This window comes from Xyrauchen texanus, chromosome 32 (assembly GCF_025860055.1).
Source record: "Xyrauchen texanus isolate HMW12.3.18 chromosome 32, RBS_HiC_50CHRs, whole genome shotgun sequence".
NCBI lineage: Eukaryota > Metazoa > Chordata > Actinopteri > Cypriniformes > Catostomidae > Xyrauchen > Xyrauchen texanus.
In genome coordinates, this window is record NC_068307.1 from 12,375,448 (window position 1) to 12,398,606 (window position 23,159).

The 23,159-nt window shown below is 37.2% G+C and overlaps 1 protein-coding gene across 8 annotated transcripts in view; it reads right to left on the reverse strand.

Annotated features, from left to right (window-relative positions):
• The window catches only part of LOC127625912 (membrane-associated guanylate kinase, WW and PDZ domain-containing protein 1-like), a 200,596-nt gene that overhangs the window by 107,719 nt on the left and 69,718 nt on the right, over positions 1–23,159 (reverse strand). For all 8 annotated transcript variants that reach the window (XM_052101367.1, XM_052101364.1, XM_052101365.1 and 5 more), the window contains exon 2: positions 2,707–2,823. In XM_052101367.1, coding sequence (XP_051957327.1) covers positions 2,707–2,823 — 117 coding nt within the window. The remainder of the gene's footprint in view (positions 1–2,706; positions 2,824–23,159) is intronic.

Genomic DNA, 23,159 nt, shown 5'->3' on the forward strand with positions numbered 1-23,159 from the left:
TTCTCTGGGAGAAACCTGGGTGTTTCTCTTAATCCCTTAAGTGGCTAAGGAAAACATTGTTCTCGTTTAAATGATGTTTCATAATGCGCTTTCTGCAAAAATTCTGGAATAAACCATTTTCTTAAGTGCATGTAAACGTGGTCAATATTGTTATGTCAGCCCAGTGGAGCCATTTAAACTAACAAATTGCAGTTCCATTTGGTGTGGCTAGTGGTGCAGAAATTACATACTTAACCTTTAAACCAATGATTATTGTCCTTAACATGTATGTTTATGGACAGACATTGATTTCAGAAAGGGCGTGGATGCGTTTTAGTATTGATAAAAGAGTGATGAAGTTGGGTAGATTGTAGAACCCACTATTCTGATCAGTACTTCTTGCCATCTGTCCCTCCGGCTGTCTCTTGTCTATCAATCACTCACTCAAACACACACACACACACACACACACACACACACACACACACACACACACACACACACACACACACACACACACACACCGCCACTCACTTTCCTGTCACATCAGCTAATGGATCAGAGTGTTTAATCTGAGACAGTCTACAGATGAGAGCTCCATTATCTGGTGGAAGACAAGTTTAAAGCAGAGCAGAGCCTTTCAACTAGAGAGCATTGAGGGTAATGCTTCAGATATTATAACCTATTAAAAAATGTCATTTTCAAAGCAGAAATTCAGAGCAAATATGAGAAGGTACTGTAGTCGGCAGAAAAATAAAAAGTAAAAGAGGACACAGTAATATGCTTGTGGGCTAAACACTTTCGTTTTGTGTTCCAAACTGTTCCAAAACCAAGTGAAACACCTTGTTGTCTACTGCCTACATAGGCGCCTGCCTTCTAAGGTAAAATCGAAAACCTGAAATATAGAACCTCATAAGTGACCGATTTGGACTATTATTCAAAAGAAGCAATTCCACATGGCACGCAAATAGTGCTCCTCATGTGACGTGCACAGGAAACAGGACTTGCAATCAATTCGAAAAGAGATTGACGTTAGCATGTTGCTAAGCTAACAAAGCAATACTTTAATAAGCATTAAAAAAAATACATAGCATCCACAAATAAAAGCTAAAACAATCCAGTTTTAATGTATTTTTGGTACTTTGCAGTCAGGAGCACAACTATGATACCTTGAAATAGTATCTCGCTAGGTTTTGGAATAGAGTGTCAAATCATTCAAATGTAATGTAGTGGCGATAGCAGCATGCTGACATAGCATGCCTAATAAATAAATATTTTTTTCATTCATTCATTCTTATTCACACTTTTCGCTTTCCACTCCTAATTCATCTACAAATGAATAGCAAAAAACTAAAAGTTTATCCAATCAGAATTAATCCCTCGATGCTTATAAGTAAAGCGTGTCGGATGTTTCACAAATTGCATGCTCCTTATCCGAAGCACCACGTGAATCTGAGCTCCACCCCGTTAGGCCTTCAGAATTTCTGTAGAATCCTTCATCTGTGCAAATGAATGGGCATCTAAAGTCAGATTCATCAGTCAATCAGATGGATTTATTTGTTCTTGGTGGGTGTGGTCTTTAGGATATGTCCCAGTCCAGGCCTTCTAGCTGGCCTTGAATGATGCAATCACGCTCTAATTGATGTACATCATTTGAAAGTGAAGAGCATGAGATCTTGCTGAGGAGATGGCTGTGATCACTGCCTCATCACAGCTGAGAAAGAGATCCTTATGGATTAAAAAACCTGAGATGTTCTGCATGATCCTGCGATTGATTAATTAAACAGGAAAGGAGGACTGGTTTTCACTTCAAGCAAATTGTTTTGAAAAGGTGCTTTTTTCATTGTTATAGCACCATCAGGAGTTTTAGAAGTGTAAATTAGGATGCTGGAGCATTCATTGTCGGATCAAGTTTTGAAAAGTAACCTGGTAACCTTACAACAAAATTTATTGCAAGCAACATTTACATTGGCAATGTTATTAGAGAGCTTTTTCTTGGTATTAGACCTCCTTGGTTCTGGCTTTCGTGTGTGGACGTGTTTTTAAAATGTAAATTGGTATTATTAGTTGACTGCCACATAATGTTTGATATGGCATTCAGTGTCTTATTCATTGCAAAACTGTGTTTTCTCAATGGCATGAATGACACTGAAGGCCTAGACTTAAAATGCATGGGCCACCACTGACGAGTTTTTACTAACCGGAGTTCTGAAACTATAAACTGCCTGAAACAATTGATATTGTGTATACACACATCCTGTATAGAATTCACAATATGCACATCATTTTGCGCAAATACACATTGATACAGCTGAACTGTTGAAAATGTGTGAAAATCTCCAAGCCATTGTTTTATCCTACAAACTTGCACAAGGGAAATATCTATCTAGACTTCAAGAATGTCGACTCAACTGCACACATGACCAATTCTCTGTTTCTCTACACAAATACAAAAACATGCACTATGTATGTCATTACACTCATAACACACCTACTTAATCGAAAGGAGGATTTCTGCAAATATTGATGCCGTCTTCTCTCCCACAGAATCACAATAAGTACAAAAAAGTCTAGCCATAATTTTTTTGGAGCACAGAGCTTCTTCATATGAACTTTAGCAAAAGTAAAGCCAAGAAAAGTAGGGTGAAATATAGTATTGTACAATACTATGGATGGAGAGAAGAATGTACACTGAAGTGCAGAAAGAAACAGAAACAGGATACTCACAAGGCACAGCGTGGTGGTAGAGGTTGTCTCTTATGGTTTGCTGAAGCTCGTGGTCAGGGGAGGATTTCTGGAACCTTTGGCTCAGGTAGTGCTTTAGGTCTTTATTAAGTTTGTTTCCTGCAGAACAGAGAGAAACAGACCTGTTAAATTAATCATGGGTAAATGTTGTTCCTTACCTGACTTTCTTCAGTGGAACACAAAAGGATGTGTTAGGCAGACTGTTAGTCTCAGTCACCATTCACTTTCATTGTACGAATAAAGATACAATGAAAGTGAATGTTGACTGAGGCTAACATTCTGCCTAACGTCTCCTTTTGTGTTTCACGTAAGAAAGAAAGCTACATTGAATGATGCGAGAATATGAATGGGTGAACTATCATTTAAAATTTTAAGTGGACAGTGCAAATTACAGGTGTAAACTGGGTTAAAATTGTTCTGCGAACACTCATACAGGACCCATTCAGAAATGCATGTGACCACATTGCATTTTTAGTTCAAATGCCAATCTTTAAGAATGTATCCAAGACAACAGTGGATGACCACCTAGGGCCAGACATCGTTGTTATATAGGCCACCCCAATGCACTTTTCTATGGTTACCTACCCTAAATCACTATTTTCATTCAGAGAGAAAGAGAAAAACTGGTTTCGGCATTACAGCTAACTTTTTAACTATTGTACTGAAACCAAAGGATAAGAGTCACTGCTAGTGGCTAGTGGTGTTGGTGGATTCAAAACCAATGTAATCCCAGCAGGCTGTCTTGTACAGTCCATTTGCCATACACTAACTCTACAAAAGACTAGGACTTGAATGGTAAAAATGACTCCCTGATGGAGATCCAGAAACATCCTGTTCAAGTCTGATGGTTTACCCACACCAGTTGCTTGTTAATGGACCCTTTTCACAAACTGTGTTCACACATTACAGTCTTAATTTAGCATCTTAAATCTGGCTAACTTTTTTATTTTATTAAATGATTTATTAGTTAAATGTACATTTTTTAAATAATTCATTATGTTCCATTACCCTGACATTAAATTAAAAAATAAATAAATAAATAAGTCAACACAGCTACAGTGGTTTTTCAAATACAGCTGCTGAGGAAGTGACTGTAAATTTGGCATTTTTCTTCTGACTTCCATAATCTTCCTCTGTTTTTTGGAAAGTTGTAGAAACTTAGTTGTACCAACTTGAATTGTCAAGTTGGTACAACTTATTAACCTGAAGTTGAGTAAACTCAAAAATGCTGTGCAGCTTATTATTCTTACTACTTTAAGTTGACTCAACTTTTATTTTGTACAATGCACATACTTTTGACAAAGTAGTGTACTTTAAAATAACAAGATAAGACCAAAGCAAACAAATCCAGCATCATGGATCAGCACAAGTGAAAGATCTGCCGCTTCCTGTCTTGTACTGAGCCAAATAATTAAGCAACTGAATGAATAAATAATAACTAATATAATCATAATCGTATTGAGGCACAAAACGGTAATCTGTGAGACATTAGCACCAGCTTTTAGCACGTAGTAACACACCTCTTATTCACACTCACCCCGTGAGTACCTGGCTGCCACCTCAACACCGTGCAAGCAGCAATAGAGTGGGCCATGTGAAACATTTCCCACCCTCAGTTCCACCATCTGTTAAGAAGACACAGATCACTTACCCAGCACCATTTCAAAGAGATGCCAATAGCCAAAAGCTGTTTGTGTGTTAATGTGTTTCCACTGGGAGCCCACGCCAATGCCAGATCAGTTGCCGATACTGGCCTTCCAACAAACCCTCTATTTCTCAAGTGTATGACTAACTTGCCCAAGGACTTCCCTTTACTGGATTAATTGGAATGTAGCATTATGGAGGATTCTCTACAAAGCAACCTACATATTAAGAAAGCAACCTACATGTTGTGGCAAGCAACTTAATGTGGCTCGTTGCATGTATCGCTGCAGTATAATGGAAGAATTTAACACTAGAGACACTACAACAACAACAACAACTTTTATTTACTTTCATACAAATCATGAATAAAACAGGCAGATAATTCAGTAATAAAATATCAGTTCATAAACACTCTTCATTCTGTTCCTCGCACAATGCTATCTTATGTTATCTAAACACATTTACCACAACACGTTACCTGTAAGGCAATACACATTTTCATTACATAACCAAACTATATTTACAAGCTCGATCGAGTGTGATTAAATTGCTCAGTAGCTCAACTGACAGAGCATATGCGATGCAAAGGACCAGGGTACGAGTCCCGCAGAGCATGCGAGTGGGACTCATTGTGTATGAAAAATTGTGTTGTTTATGTCACATTTGCTTTTTATGACACTATGGGTTAGGTTTAAGTTTTAGGTTTGAGTTGAAGGATAGGGAGGGGGATTTTGTCTGACATTTCATTTCGAAACTGCCACGATGCATGTAAGAAGCCACATTATATAATTTTGCAAATCATTCACACCATGTAGACCAAAACCAAACCAGCATAAACCAGCATGGGATCTAAACTAGCCTTTGCAGCAGGGTGTGACAGGTCCTAAATAAACATGCAGGCCTTTATCAATGTCTACATTTTGTACAATACTTTCTAGGTGCAATCGGAGTCCAGAATCATCAGCTAGTCATTAAGCTGCTGTGATACGTATGTAATGCGTTTCCTCCTGTGGGGTGTTATGGGAATAGCGTATTACCTGTACAACTCACTGACTATGATAAGTGTAGACTGGAGGAGTCTGATACTACATCAGAACTTCTGCACTAAATTTCGGCTGAGAAATAAAAAGATAAATGGAACAAAAGTTCAGCCTGAGACCAAATAAACCAAACGAGGGGGATGCTTATTAGATTAAAGTAGTAAAATGACTCAAAGTCCCCATCACAGGATGAAAGCTGCCTTTACAAGGTGGACAAAACAAGGTTAACAAACAAGCTTATAGTGTTAGTATTATAATTATAGTGTTATAATTGTGTATAGTTATATACACAATTATTTCCCTATATACTTTATCCTCAATCTGTAATTACCTCAGGAGGATGAGTGAGCAAAAATATATATGACACATTTTGCATATGGGCATATCTACATTTTTGTCTAATAGATCATTTTAATGGCCCTCCCCCTAATATAATCTACTTCTGACAACCAATAGAAAGAGGCAAATTGTGGTTCGCGGATGTATAGTAAAGGATATTGGCTATTTTTATTTATCTTTTTTAAAGGGATGAGCTCTTTCATATGTCCTGCCCCAACTCATATTTAAAATGTCAGAAAATACCATCTACTCACTTTCCAGCAACAATAAAAACACACTTTGAAATAAGTATCCTTTGAATTGAAAAGAGGTAAGTGATGTTTTGACCTTCTATTAGTCACGCGTCCTCTCCTCATCCAGATTCGCAGTTCAGAGTTCACCAAGCTTGAACTTTGGTACGCAGCCTCGTACAAAATGTCTTCACCTGAACTTGCGTTTTTGGTTTCCCGCATTTGGATGAATTTGATTGGGAGTGGAGCGCAAAGTGTAGTGTGACCTCCCCTTTATCTAGAATTTTCTCAGATCTTAAAAATAAATTCAAAAATTAAAAGAGGACGCTAAAAGCAAATATCCTTAGCTGCACACATTGTAATCAGCTAAATAGTACATTTAGCACACAGTATGGGTTACCTACATCATGTATAGCAGGCTGTACAATTAGCTGTATAACAAGTTACAGCTCTACCAGACAATGTTCAAGCAAGAAGGTCAGAAAAGAGCTCTTCTATTCTAATTGAACCTCCGGAGGATTGTTTCTTAATCGAGCCAAATCCAAGTCTAAAAATACATATCAATGAAAAACCCATTAGGCCACTTTTTTAGAACTACAACACGAATAATATGAAAGTAAGAAACTGCTTCCTGTGGAGTTGGTGTATGTGCAGCCTGCCGCTGATGTTTGCACCATGGCGTTCTGCTGTGAATTAATCCTTGCAACAGGTTGCAAGTCATTACTCAAACCTACAGCAGCCAGACTCTGGCTCACACTACACACCCACCCTCCATCCATCATCCCAAACTCACTTTATTCCCAATTAGCTGCTTACTAGTCAGACTCAACGTCAACAATGGAACCCTGGCCAACCAAATGAAAACCTGGCAGATCGGAGCTCTTGCCCTGCAGAGATGCTGGGATGAAAGTGCTGAAATAGATATACTATCTGTCCAAAAGTATGTGGACACCCAAACACCAAACCCATGTTTGCTGAACATTTAATTTAAAAACCACAGGCAATAATATGGAGTTGGTCCTCCCTAACAGGTTCCAATCTTCTGGGAAGGCTGTCGACTAGAAATTCATGGTAATATTAATAAATATCAATGTTTAATTTTAAGGACATTTTTGTTTACTTTTAAACAAAGAAATTTGGAACATTATTTGTAACAATATCTTCTTTATATTTTTCTCTATATTATATTATGGCCTAATTAGTATACTCTTACTCACTCTGTTGAATAGAAAGAGGCTCAAAAGGGGATAAATATAGTGAATGAGAGATGTTTAGGGTGTCTTTTTCCACACAATGAGCAGGTTACACAAGATATAATCTTATTATGTGCATTATAGAAATGGGATTACGCAGGGTAAAGAATGGTTCGAAAAAGCACCTTTAGAAGGAAACAAGTGTTCGGTGAAGAAAATATGATTACAATATACTTTTCAAACTGGGAGAGAACCATATCTTGAACCAATACACAACTGCTATTATCTCATTCATGCACAAGATTCCAACACAAGTTTCTTTTAAGTCTAAATGGATGAGAGAGAAAAGACTACATAGACAATTCTTTCTTTAGTGTTGTCCCTTTTTGGTTGCATGAATGACTCTTGAGCTGGCTATTGTTAACGAATCAACAACAACAACAAAAAAAATCACAAATGAACTAACAACTAATGACTCACTTACTGAATCAGTTGGAGCAGTTCTTGGCTAATTAAGTGAATCACACTGACTTTAACACTAAATCGCAAAACATCACTTTCATCATGTCGATCTCAATAAGAACTGGGAACTACATACTCTATCTGTTTTGTGTACTTTAGACTTAAAGGTGCTCTCAGTAATTTTTGATGTATGTCATCTTGGGGTTGTGGATGGAGCGTTGTTCAAACGCAATAGTTCTCAGTTACAGTGCCGTTATAGAAATTCACTATTCACAGCCAGCCATGATTCATGAGTGAAATTGTCCAATAACATGGCAGTTACAGAGATTAGGCAAGTAGTATTCATCTGGTCAAGTGATCCAAGTAGGACATGGCAGCTCCTATAAGGGGAACCTCTCCATGTATTCAAAAAGCTTTTATAAGGTTACTAATAAGTGTAGTCTTCATCTCATGTGAGTGCTAATGATTTGATAGATATGTTTAAATGTACATATTAATTTATTTACTAGTCAAACTATATATAATGAGGAAAAAAATACTGGTTGTTCATATTACAATGTGTAGTTAACCCTTTTAGCTCTGAGGGTGTTTTTAAAGATTTCCTGTTTTTTTTAGTCTGCATCATTGAGGCTGTGTCATGTACTTGGCCCCATCTCCTGGTGGCCACATGTAACAGTCACCAATCACATGTTTCTCTGCCCAAATCTGGATGATTTTTGAACCAATCTGAACCCAATCCAATTGTGTTTTCAGCCATATTGCAAGATGTCAGATGCGGTGTGCACATTGTGCTTTGAGTGGATTATATAATGATCTAGGCATCCGCTTACATTGTGTGTGGGCTCGTTTGAAAGACAATCCTCTAAGCAATGGTGTGTTGTGTTTATTTCATGAAGTTATAAGCAAAGATGTGGCATATAAGCAACACCTGTTCATATGAAACAAATGTCAAAGACATACTTAGCTTTTTCTGGTTAAAAATTATTAATCCGAGCACAAATGGTTAAAGAAACGGACAAAGAACGGAACTGTAGTAAAAATTGTAATAATTAAATACTAGAAAATGTTCCAATCATTAAAGTAGTGTAAAGGTGGCACTTTTTCACAAGAACTAAAAGAATCATTAAGTAACAAGAATCATTAACTGGAATCAGAAACAGAATCATTGTACCATATGTACTCTAAATATTGTTCTGATGGTTTCTAACACAAACAAGTTTCAGAACATGAATAATATCACAGTTGTGAGGCCTGAGTACTGCTTCATTTTGCTTACTCTCTGATAATTTATGCAGAGACTCTGAACAGAAATAACAACAGCCCAGTGGTGCAAATCTTCTCTGACAAGGTTGACTGGTTTCTTGTTCCTCAGTCTCTCCATAATCCTGTGTAAAGATGAACAGCTAAAGGTGCTGAGCAGAACGGAGGCTGATACTGTCTGATTTAGGCAAGTTTCTGTATTTCTGTATATGAGATTATAAAAGTGAGTTAAAGCCTATTTACACAGATCCTGTATTTTGCTGTGCAACTTCAGCTGGCAGTTCTGAATTGAGAATGAATGAACCTTGTCTGAAAGGTTACTCTTTGAGCCTGTGTATTAAAGGAACAGTTCATGTAAAAATGTAAATTCTATTATTCTTTTACTTTACAAACCATTTGATTTTCTTCATGGAAACACAAAACTATAATTTATAGCAGAATGTTTATATATATATATATATATATATACATACATACACACACACACACACACACACACACACACACACACACACACACACACACACACACACACATATATATACAAAGAAAGTGAATGGTGGCCAAGGCTGTGAAGCACAATTTTCAATCAATAATTACACAAAGCTATTATATGGCTTCAGTAGTTTTAGAATACAATGCATCAGTCTTATCGACCATTTAAGGAGCTTTTTGAAGCTTGACAGCCCTTGGTCCCATCCACTTTAATTGTATGGAAGAGAGCAGCATAAACATTCTCCTAAATGTCTCCTATTTTGTTTGACAGAAGAGAAAAAGCCATCAGGGTTTGGAATGACATGAGTAAAGGATGACATAATTTCCCTCTTTGGGTAAACTATCCCTTTAATGTGTGTGTGTGTTTATGAGTATTGGGGAACATCCGAGCCCCAAATCACTCAATAAAATCCATGACACTAACACAACTGCGCCTGTCAGATATACAGACAGGCTCCCAACTGCAAATGCCCAAATAACATGGGCAGCCAAAGCACACTGGATTAATTCCAACCCATTTACGGTATGTGTATCTGCACTTACGCAAGTTCTGGAAACCAAAACTTCCAGGGTGTATTTTCAAAAACGTGTTGGAACACAATAGCCATAATGAGACACAAAAGCACTGAAGTGTTTTGAACCATCCATCATTTAAATAATAATAATTCCTTACATTTATAGAGATCTTTTAAGGCACTCAAAGCACTTTACATAGTATAGGGGGAATGTCCTCAACCACCACCAGTGTGCAGCATCCACCTGGATGATGCAACGGCAGACATGTGCCTGAACGCCCACCATACACTAGCTATTGGTGGCGAGGAGAGTAGAGTGAAATAGCCATTTCAGGGAAGAAGATTATTAGGAGGCCATGATAAATAAGGGTCAATATTGCCAGGACACTGAGGTTATACCCCTACTCTTAATGAGAAGTGCCCTGACAGAGAGTCAGGATCTCAGTTTAACGTCTCATCCAAAAGACTGTGCTTTTTACAGTATAGTGTCCCTGTCACTATACTAGGGCATTAGGACCCACACAGACCGCAGGGTAAGCATCCCTTGCTGGCCTCCCTAATACCACTTCCAGCAGCAACCTTAGTTTTCCCCAGGAGGTCTCCCATCTAGATACTAACAAAGTGAGAGTGTGTGTGTTTGTGTGTGTGTGTGTGTGTGTGTTAGTTTAGGGGTAGGTTTAGGGGATAGAAATTATCGTTACATCTGTATTAAATGCATGGAAGTCTATGGAGAGTCGCCACAATGTCAAAAAACAATTATCAATATATAATTTTTTTAAAATATTATTATATAAAAAAACGATCGATATAGAATTTTTTTTTTAAGATTAACCTTTATTTTAATACTCTCATGGCAGCCACGTCCGTACGCATTATGTCAGATGATGAGCAACTTTATTACATTTATTTCACTTTATGAGCCCTAATATGCTTTTCATGTAGTGATGGGTCATTCATTTTGAACTAATCTTTTATGTAACTCAGAAGAACCAGTAGTCTCAGAGAGTAATTCGTTAATTTTGTGTTGGTCGCGCAAGCATATTGCACAACCTCCGTTCGTTTGTTACGTGAAAACTGCATAGGTGCTGTACAGGAAACAGAAATTATTAGTTCACCTTTCAACCCTTTTGGTCCAAGTCATTCGTTCTTTTGTCACGTGACAGCCGTATATGCTATGCATTGCTCATACAGGTAAAGGGCTGTCACGTGACAAAATAACGAACAAATTATAATCAAAGTTTGCGTAAGTAGAGGTGTTGGGGGGAATTTGGCTATTGAAAATTGTACATTTTAATTTAATTCTGCTAAAATGAACGAAATGACTTGAATAAAGATTTGTTCATTTCGCTGTACGAGACTCAAAGATACTAGTCAGTCAAATTATCTAATCTTCACATCACTATTTTCATGTGAGACACAGATGTGCGCAGGGTCTTTGAAACCAAATTGCGCTCTGCTATCAGTGCGCGCGCATCAGCCTGGCTTCCCACGAAATGCGACCGGGCAATCTTTAAAATGTGAGCTCTAGCAACAAACACAGAGCAGCTCACATGTGTGATTAATTTGGACTTCCATCAATATTGTTGTACATGCGACCCATTTGAATTTTACATGAGAATTTGCTATTTAAAAGTGCCATGGAGCAGTTCAACCATCACGTGAAATGTCTTGACAACGCCAACATTCTGAACTGCACTAACAAGGGAAAGAGAAATCCCCTGCTCAGCACCAGCATCAGTTATAAGACTTTACACATCTACACAACATCCTTAACCTTTATCCCGGTTAACAGAAACCGAATTTTGTGGAAGTTGTAGCCAAGAAAACCGTGGATAGCACGGATAGCTGGAAACAAGTAATGGGTATGTAAGTATCTTGAATTGGATTAAACTGAAAAATAAGCTGTAATCAAATGATTGATTGATGATCACTTGTGTATGATGTTTTTTATTTTTTATTATTACCTGTATATTTTTTTATTCAACATCTGAAGTACCTTATTTTGTTCTGGATGTCCCAGTGTGGGTACTAAATTTGCACTTATCCGAGAGCTCAATAAAATATTCAAATTATATTTTGGTTGCATTTGAGGGCAAAAAAAACAAAAAGTAATTTGTGTAAAATAGGCACATGGAAATGGTCAGCACTTATAAAGCACCTTTTTTTAACCTACAAAGCGCTTTACACTGTGTCCCATTCACCCATACATTCAAAACACCAATGCCATGCAAGGTGCTAGACTGCCAATGGGAGTAACTTGGGGTTCAGTATCTTGCCCAAGGACACTTCAGCATGTGGAGTCATGTGGGCCAGGGAATCGAACCGCCAATTAGCAACCGACCCGCTCTACCACCTGAGCCACAGCCCCCCACATAATATCGGAATATTGATCGCAGGGCCCTGAATCGAATCAAATTGATATCGTATCATGGCAGACTTTGAGGTATTGGCAAATATCAGATCACAGGATAAGAAAATCGACATAAGATCGTATCGTGATGAAACGTTCGATTTACACCCCTAGTAACTGAACGCATCTCGTTTTACTTACTTGGATTTGTTGACGGAAAATGAAATGCACATTTCTTTGGACTCAAGCTACTATCTGAAATTTTACTCTACCTGTGCATGAAAGTAGGAAATATAACTATGTTTAGAAAGGTTCTTAAAAGATGTTTTGCTGCCAGACAGATGAGTAAAAGGTGTCCACTCACTCATTCAAACACACAGTGGACTTCTGAAATGAGTAAGCAAATTCCCCTCTCTGCAACTGGGTTTTTTAGTCTGTGGTACATTCATTTTCAGTTCAATTTGAACAGGTTTTTCAGGTTAAAGGCTTTTAGAACACCATTTTCCTCCTACTATCAACAAACGACCAATACCATTATATAGTTTTGAATGCTTTCAAAACTGCAGTCCAACAGCATAAAACCCCAGTGGTGAGCATGCGTTAACCAACAGAGTGGAACAAAATTAATCAAGAGAGGTTATTATTCTGTTATCTGAACAGTGTGCAGAAGTGTTCATGTTGGAGAGACAGATATGAGGTATGTAAACAGACATCTTTCTGTTTTGTATTCTGTTCTTGTTTTGTTCCCAGCTCTACACTGCCCTCTGTGTTTCCCTCCATTACGACTGGCCTGTCGCCATGGCAACGCTGTTCAGAGCAGGGCTCATCCAGCCTTGATGCTTAGGTGTGCCGCCCCCTATTGGTAGTTGATGGTAACAAGCACACACAATAACATATAATCAAGCAAACTCTCTCTGGTTGTATTTCTACTGACCAACATAAAAGGTAAAAAAGTTATTTGGATTTCAAATTTGCATATTTCAATGTCTGCATTAAAAATTATGAGATTATTATTTCTGAAAGGTAAACGAATATTCCAGGTTTAATACAAGTTAAGCTCAATTGACAGCATTTGTGGCATAATGTTGATAACAACAAAAATACCTTCAACTCGTCCTTGCTTTTCTTGAAAAATCATGGTTTCAGTAAGGCACTTACAATGGAGGTGAATGGGGCCAATCCATACAATATGTGTGTTAACATGATTTCAATGTGATAAAATTGCTTACTAACCTTTTCTGTGTAAAGTTTAATCCAATTTTAAAACAATATGCTTACAATTTAGATAACACTGTGTGTCTGTAAAAAAACAGTTGTTCTGACATGGAATCTTGCAGTTTATTACATTGTACAGTGAAATCCCCTTATCGTCAAACTTGCTGCTAGAAGAGTAAAATTATTACATAAAATACACTTACACACATACCAAACAAACTAACAAATTTGAAATATCCAGGGTGTTGATAAGAATCACTACTACTACTACTATCGTGTCTTGTGGTGTGACATGCTATACTCAATCTTAAACTATTTTAAATATTTACAATTACTGTGCATGCAGCTTTTATGACCACATATTAATTAAAAGAGCTCATGGAATATTTGTACTTTCTTAACTGTCCTGCGGTATGACAATTAACTTTTAAATTAACTAAAGAAGGCAAAAAGTTGATTAAAAATTTGTACAAAATAAATGGTGACCAGTTCTTCAAATTAAAATAAATTTTAACCTAAAATGTGGCACAAATACCTACCCATATTTGATCTAGATGCCGTTTAATTTTACAGATACACATCTTAAAGCCTTATTTATGAAGTGGACCACAGTGCTTTGGCCTGGAATTTATATGTCACATCCCATTGCTGTTCATTGAGGATTTTAAATGACCGTATGAGGAAAAAAATGACACTCTGTCCAGCATCTCTTTTCAGTAGCAAGTGAAATTCTTTACCACATTCTAGATTACTTTTATCGATTCCCAGTGCTCTTGGCAGAAAATATGCCTGCAATGATTCATCTCAGACATGCAGTGTTGATCTGATAGAGCCGTCATTTGTATTAGCCCTCTCTGACTGCAGGCATCAGACAGGCTCTTTGGCTTCACTGGCCTTTATGGTTGTGGTTTATGGTTGAGTTATCAATGTGTTATTTGGGTGAGTGTGTGTGTTAATGTGGATCTTAAGGTAGAACTATCTCAAGTCAAGGTTTTTAATCGATTTAAATGTAAACATGACAGATAGACAGACATCTTTTACCACAGCGGCGTAGAAGATGACATGTCAAGTAAAAAAAAAAATGTTTTGCTTTTAAAAAACATGCAAAAGTCACCTGCATTCAATCTGATTTATTGCTTGGCATCCAGCTTATTTTTTTCTTTTTTTTTTTCTTTTTTTGTTTTTTACACAAAAACACATTCTGTCTGATGTATGATACCCCTTTATATGTGTTCCCTCATTATATATCATTTTAAAACAGTTAATCTAGTTCAAATATCTCATTTAAGAGGGATGCACCAATGCGACGTTTTATGGTATATTTATATGGTTTGTTGGATTGTTAATTGTATGTTACCTTTTCCTGCCCAGGGACTACAGATGAAATTTAGCTTGTAGCTAATTCTGGTATGGCTGAGTGCCATACACTGTCCCTGTTAAATAAAATAAATATTATACATAAATACCACAGTGCGCACGCTCTGGACTGTAATGTACGGGTTACCCCTCGAGACCGCAGGGTTGATGAGAGAAACTACAGATGAGAATATATGAATGAATGAAGACACATAACTCTGTAAGTGTGATTTACACCAGGTGAAGATGGACATATCTCACACGTGTCATTAATCACACCATTAACTACTAGTTGTTCAGTTCCTTTCCATACACACTTAGTGGAATTATTGAAAATGAATTAATGAATTAATCGTAATTCACTTATTAAAGCCAATTCCTTACAGTAGAAATTGTGAGCTGATACAACTAGACGTTGTATTACGATTTCAATGGTGGAGAATCTATTAAAGACAAATAATCTAGTTTTTTGTCATTTATCTCATTTATAATGGTTGTCAAATGCGATTAATTCCATTATAAATTGCCTTACCTAATAAGGTAAAATAAGGACAGTTTAATTTAGTTCATAGCTCACATATTTCGAGACTCTAAATTCCCTTCTAAATTTAGCATACCAAATATCCTTACATATAATGGTGGTAGAATGCGTGCAAAATACCCTACATAACTGATCCCGTCCACATCTCTAAATTATATATGTAATATCATTTAACTTTAAAATCCTCTGACTTATATTTTGACAATCAGAACACTCCAGGAAGTCCTGTAAGTGTCTGCATGTCGGCTAATTCACAGTAGTTTAATTTCTACTTATTAAAATTCTGGTAAAATGCACCTTAGGTGCCATTCTAAATGCATATTATAAGTGAACCGAACTATTGAGCATCTACATCAGTATCGAATTTGTATCGGGCTTGTCGGACCGATACCCGATCCATCTAAATACGTCAGTATCTGAGCCAATAACGATCCAGGCATCCCTAATTAAGAGGCAAATACCGGTCATAAATGTGATACTCCTTAAATAATGGTTCAATCTATTTAAGAGTATTTAATTGTCCAGAAATCACTGTTGCCGAAGTTCTTGGCCAGTGACAGCATTAAAGAATGGCAGCTGTGGCAGAGCCAAAGAAATTAACTCTTGACATGTTAGAGTCGATATGCACCAAAAAGGATGCAGGTCCAACACCCCCAAATAAATTCCTGTCTAATAAAAAAAAATAATAATTATATGAAATTAGTCCTTGTCCACTTAGCATCACTTAGCTTATCCCTTCTAATCCTGTCTTCAAAGTTTTTTTAAGTAAACAAAGTTTTAGCATTCCATAAGCTTGGCTCATACTTGGCTCAACAGCAGTTCTCAATGTTTGAACAGTACTGGTGGCGATACCATTTTTATTATTTTCCTCCCCAGCAGTATCCAGCATCAGACAACCAAATTAAACTTTCATGCCAGCAAACAAATCAGACCTTTCTGACAGGATTAACAAGAGAGGCATTAAGATTTAAGGACCCGGTGGGGAGCAGCACATTTAATTAGCACAGACTATTAGCACTGCAAGCTTCCATTCTAAGCCTAATAGAAATCATTGTAAAAGCAGTTTAGCTTCATTGTTTGTCTTCCTACAAATATTTCCTTATTAGGGCAATACATACATGTGTTTTAAGTTTACAGAAGACTGGTTCTTTCAGGACTAGGTTAGATTAGGTAAAGCGTACGTTTTTGGCTGTAGCCTACTTTGTCTAATGATAAGACGTCCTTGAATAGCATGTTTGTGAGTCGGCGTTCCAAGTAAGGTGGTGGAAATTCATATATTTAAGCACAGAAAAATAAAATAAAAATATTTCTAAATTCATATTACACTTAAATTACATTTAGTAATTAAGGCAGACACTTTTATATAAAGCAACTTTAAATGAGCTACATAGCAAGCAATTAGTCAAACAAAAGTAAACAATATCTGCAGTATCGTACTGCCAAGTTCTCAGAGTAGCTGGAGTAGAATGAAACGAAAAATCGATTAAAATAACAAGTGGTAAACTCGTATATAACCACCTCCCCAAATCCAAACATTTTCCATCTCCAACTTCCTTCAACGGTCCCATTTGTCGTTTTATAAAAAAAACTATAATAATAATACAGTTTCTCGTTTAATTCCATTCTTGCAAAACATTATTATTATGATTTTTTTTCTCCCCTTTTCTCCCAATTTGGAATGCCAAATTCCCAATGTGCTCCAAGTCCTCGTGGTGGCATATTTACTCAATCCAGATGGCGAAGGACAAATCTCAGATGTCTCATTGTCTGAAACCGTCAGTCTGCGCATCTTATCACGTGGCTTGAAAGCATTACCATGGAGATGTAGCGCATGTGAAGGCTTCATGCTATTCTCTGCGGCGTCCTGGCACAACTCACCACGTGCCCCGCTGAGAGCAAGAGCCACATTACAGCGACCCTGAGGTGGTTATTCCATGTGACTCTACCCTCCCTAGCAACTGAGACAATTTGGTTGCTTAGGAGACTTGGCTGGTGTCACTCAGCATGCCCTGGATTCAAACTCGCGACTCCATGGGATGGTAGTCAGCATCAATATTCACTGAGCTACCCCCCATTCCTGCAAATGTAAAACTTTTCTTTATGGAGTGGACTGATGTTCCATCATTCTCATTATTTTTGCCTTCATGACATTTCATAAAATATATTTTTAATTTCTGGACATCCTTATAAAATGTCTAATATATGTGCTTTTTTTAACTAGTTGCTAAGACATAACGTATTGGTACAGTTCATGTCTAAGTCTAGAGAGTGATTGATATAATTGTTTTAGAAAATGTTTCAAGCTATTCAGAGAGCATGTTGGCAGTAAAAAATGGATATGCAATAGGCCTCTATAACCTGTAATGGTTTCATAATTTAATTAGTATCTTAAAACATTAGATCACTTCAGAAGACATGGATTAAACCGCCAGAGTCATATGGATTACTTTTATGCTGCCTTTATGCATTTTTTGGAGCTTCATAATATTGGTCACCATTCACTTGCATTGTATGGACTTACAGAGCTGAACTATTCTTCTAAAAACTCTTCATTTGTGTTCAGCAGAAGATTATTGAGGTGGGTAAATGATGAGAGGACTTTTATTTTTGGGTGAACTAGCCCTTTAAATTTTATTATTTAGCATTTTGTGTATGTTCTTCCATTGCTAAAAAACAACAACATTAGGTTCATCCTACACTAGTATTGGATGATACTGATTTAGCCAATTTGATTATATTTTAAAAACAATGCAAATTATTAATTTGATCTCTATTCGCCCTAATTGAGTTTATTTAGGATCCATCAAATGCTCATACCTAACTTTCACAAAGGAGTCAACTATTTTGAAACATGGAGGGCATGATATTATGGTTTGAGATGAAGAAAAATGACAGAATTCTCCTGTGATGCATGTACATACTATTGGACATTGTTAGGGGACAAATTAAATAAACTAGTGAGTGTGAAAAGTGTGTTTTAAGAGTTTTTGTCTAAAAGTCCACAGAACCAAAAATGCTTTTTAGAAACAACTTCCGAAAATAGTTGAACAAACACCTTTAAATGAGTTTCTGTAGCGGGAAACATAGATAGTGAATTTCTCTAACACACACACCTTATGTGGCAGGTTTGACACTTCAGGGAACTTACTGGCAACTACAATCATTATCTTCTCTACCCAAAGGCTTTCATCAGACCAACCACAGTGAAGAGGATTACAGCTAGAATTCTGACAGACCGCTGACAGAAACACGATGCCCCATTACTAATAAAACATCTAGTTGTGGTGGAACTGCTCAAGGCAGTCCTCGCATCTCTCCCAGCTGCTGCTTCCTTTCATTTTTCTTCTTTACTGACTTTCTCCTGAGGTTCTGCTATCCGATGGCTAATCTCTTTCTTTATCCTCACTTTCTTTGTTCCCTCAATCCTTCCATGTGTACTTGTCTTTCGTTTCTAATCATCTTGATACATGTGTCCATAACAGTCTCCTTTTCACACACCTCAGTCACCCCACATTCTCTCTCACTCTACTGCTGTTGCTATCTCATACCACCAGTGGGTTTGATTAAAGTGTCTGTGATATAACCCACTCTCACCCCATGCTGGGACAACAGCACCCCACAGTGTATGCTCCAGCAGTATGTCATCCCTCCACCAAACCAACAAACACGCGCACACACACATACACACCAGGGGTGTGGCACCAAGCCAGCCTGGCTAACAAGAACCCTACGAAAATGTCATGCCTCACTCACCTGCAATGATTATTCATTTTTCTGATGCAACACAATAAAAGTGTAAAGCTTGTGATGTCCTTACCAGAAAAAAAAGCTCTGTGACTAAGCAAAGAGCAGCAGTCAGCTTAGCCAGAGTTGAAATAAAAGAAATACTTTTACTTGCTAATAGGATTGTCAAAGTTGCAGGCATTAACAGAGAGATTCATTAAATAGGTTTAACGCAGTTAAGTTAAATAGTTAGCGCATTACCTAATTTGATTAAAACGGTTTTATTCTATGTTGTCGGTATGTATTGTTCTTGTAGCGTGACTGGTAGGGCATTGTGCTAGCAACCTCAAGGTAATGGTTTAATGCCTGGGGAACACACACACACACACACACACACACACACACACACACACACACACACACACACTACCCTTTTCTCCCAATTTGAATGCCCAATTCGCACTACTTAGTAGGTTCTCGTAGAGGCCTGTATACTCACCTCAATTCGGGTGGTGGAGGACAAGTCTCAGTTATACACGCACCTTATCACGTGGCTTGTTGTGCATGACACCGCTGAGACTCCGCATGTGGAGGCTCATGCTACTCTCTGCGATCCACGCACAATTTACCATGCACCCCATCGAAAGTGAGAACCACTAATCGCGACCACAAGGAGGTTACCCCAGGTGACTCTACCCTCCCTAGCAATTTGATTGCTTAGGAGACCTGGCTGGAGTCACTAGGCACACCCTGGATTTGAACTTGCAACTCCAGGGGTGGTAGTCAGCGTCAATACTCGCTGAGATACCCAGGCCCCCAGGGAACAAATATATGTGGTAAAATGCCTTGAACGAAGTGACTTCGACTAAAAGCATTTGCAAAATGCATAAATGTAAATGTTTGCTTTGTAAAGACTAGTCAAATAAGAATGTGACAGAGACATCTGTACTAAATATACAATCCTAAACTCTCTTTAAAACGTTTAACGAAAGTCGATTGTGGTATTTTAATGGTAAAAGGGTAATTCTCACGAATCCGGTCAAGAAAATGTACTAGTCATATTAAACCTCAAATCAATACAATATAAATATTAAACAATATCTTGCATAAAGAAGCCTAGATTTAGGATCAATGAGATTTTTACCTTGTTGCATAATTTTCAAGACACTAAAGCACATTTTACCCCTCATTTCTCATTAACGTAACGCATCAGGATGTTTTACTATTCACATATTTTCCACCCAAAAATGAAAATTCTCTCACCATTTACTCACAAACACAGCATCCCATATGTGTATGACTTTCCTTCTTCTGAAGAACACATACAAAGATTTTTAGAATAATATTTAATCTCTGTACGTTCATACAATGCCAGTGAATGGTGAACAGGCCTTTCAAGCTCCAAAATCACAGAGGCAGCATAAAAGTAATCCATATGACTCCAGTGGTTAAATATATGTCTTCAGGAGCTAAATAATAGGTGTGGGTGAGAAGCAGATACATTTTTAAATCATTTTGTTTTTACAATAAATCTCCACTTTCACTTTCACAATTTGAAAGTTAAAGTGAAGATTTATAGTAAAAAAAAAATACAAAAAATAAATAAATAATTCAAATGATGATCTGTTTCTCACCTAAAGGGATTGCATCTCATCAGAAGACATTAGACAACTGCAGTCATATAGATTATTTTTATGCTGCCTGAGAATCAAATTTCTGGCCTGCATTCACTTGCATTGAAAGGACCTACAAAGATGAGATATTCTTCTAAAAATCTAAAAAGTTTGTGTTTAGTAGAACAAAGAATGCCACATCTGGGATTGCATTAGGCGAGTAAATAATGAGAGAAACTTCATTTTTGGGATAACGATCCCTTTAAATAATGTTACATAGTCATGTTTTTACAATAAAAAGATGATGTTATAAAATGATTTTCTAATGATTAATTAAAATCAGTGACAATAAAAGGCAGTACCAATGGAGAACTCCTATGATGTATCAATACTTTACAATTTAAAAATAATTTTTTTCATGTTGCGGTAATGAGAATAAAATATATGAACATCTTTTTCCACATTGTGATGAGAATTTTGGGCTAAAAATTGTAACTTATGAAAAGAATGAAATACATTTTAATGGCCCTAAAAATTCACTTAATTTTATATAGGGCAAAATATAATTTTTTATTTGATTCTTTTGATTTCGGAGTCAAATTAAACCAGGACATTTTCTTGACAGGTTTGAAACACACTGGTGCACTGCACTTTAAATTTCAAAATTCGACATTGAATGTGTTGCCGCATTTGATTATCTATTGACAGCCTTACTCAGTAGAATTGACTATGAAATTCTGGTTGGCTATGTTTCTTTTGTTCAACACTTGAAAAAAAAAAAGTGTTTCTTTCTATCCCGTCATTCCCACTGCACCTAACACTGCCACTAATGCTGGGATTTCACTGCCACATTCCACCTTTTGCTCTCTCCATCCTTAACTTCCCTCTCATTGCCGCTGACCCTTGAGCAGATGGCCATGTCCTAGTTTCTGCAGCGGTGATGCTGAGTCAAAGGCCTGCTGGATGTTATGCACGTCACAGACAGGCAAGGTGATACTATCCACATTAGGGCCTCCCTACACACGCCACATCTGCCTCGCTCTAAATATAGCAGCAACAGTGGAGGCATTCCTGCCTGTTCTACAATGCTTAAAGGGACAGTTCATCCAATAATGAAAATTCTGTTAAAATTTAATCTCCCTCATTTTGTTCCAAACCCATATAACTTTCTTTCTTTCATGGAAAACAAAAGGAGATTTTAGGCAGACAACTTTATTTCAAGTATTGTGTTTCGGAGTATACATGATGTTAGAACTCATTTTTGGGGTGAACTATACCAAACCAACTCACTGGAAGAGTGAGAATGATTGCATTCATACATGTACATCATTAAACAAGGTCTTAGGCACTTTCCCAAACAAGTCTTTTTTCCTCTCTCTACGCACTAATCTAACAGTGTCCCAAATGCAGCTCTTATCTCTCCCCTCTAGAGAGGAGCGTAGGCCTAGTGCATACTCTGGCACACTTTTTCTATACAATCACAGAACTAGAGAGGGCACAGTCATACATTCCCTTCCCTTTTCTTCAAATGGGTTTCAAAAAATAAATCTTTCAAATTGTTCGATGACTTTATAAACCAAAAATGATCTCAGAACAGATCAAAAAAGATAATTCAACCCAAATCGCATGAGCTATACAAGAAAGCTTAAAATCCTAGATCAGCATTAAATTCTCCCAGTTTTAAGCCTCTCTCAAACTGTGCCGCACGAATCGGTCATGAGTAATCTGTAAGCACTGTATAAAAATGGGTAACTGTTAGAACATGTCCATTTATGTTTTTTAATATATATAACGATTTATATAATCAAAAGGAACAGGTTTATATCAGTGGTGACAAACATATTGGCAATAAGGTGGCTGTAATATTTTGTTTTGCATTGTTTATCCTTTTGATCTAAAGAAAAAGAAATCACAAAAAACTAAACATGGGAAATATCTCATTATTAAATAAATATTTTCTCCAAAACGCATTGGCCATAATTATTGGCACCCTTTTATTCAATACTTTTTGAAACCTCCCTTTGCCAAGATAACAGTTCTGAGTTCTTCTCTTATAATGCCTAATGCAGTTGGAAAACAACTGGTAAGGGATCTGAGATCATTCCTCCATACCGAATCTCTACAGATGCTTCAAATTCTGAAGGTCTATGTTGGTAGACTATCCTCTTCAGTTCATCCCACACATTTCTATGGGGTTCAAGTCAGGGGACTGGGATGGCCATGGCAGAACCTTGATTTTGTGGCCAGTGAACCATTTTTGTGTTGACTTTGATGTTTGTTTTGGATCATTGTCCTGCTGGCACCTGATCTATCCCGGGCACATTGTAAGCTTTCTAGCAGAGGAAGCCAAGTTTAGATTTTTTTTATCTGTTGGTATTTGATGGAGTCCAGCATTGGGTACTTCATCTCTGTGAACGCAAAACCCAATTCTGGTGTTTGCGGACAAAAAGCAATTTTTT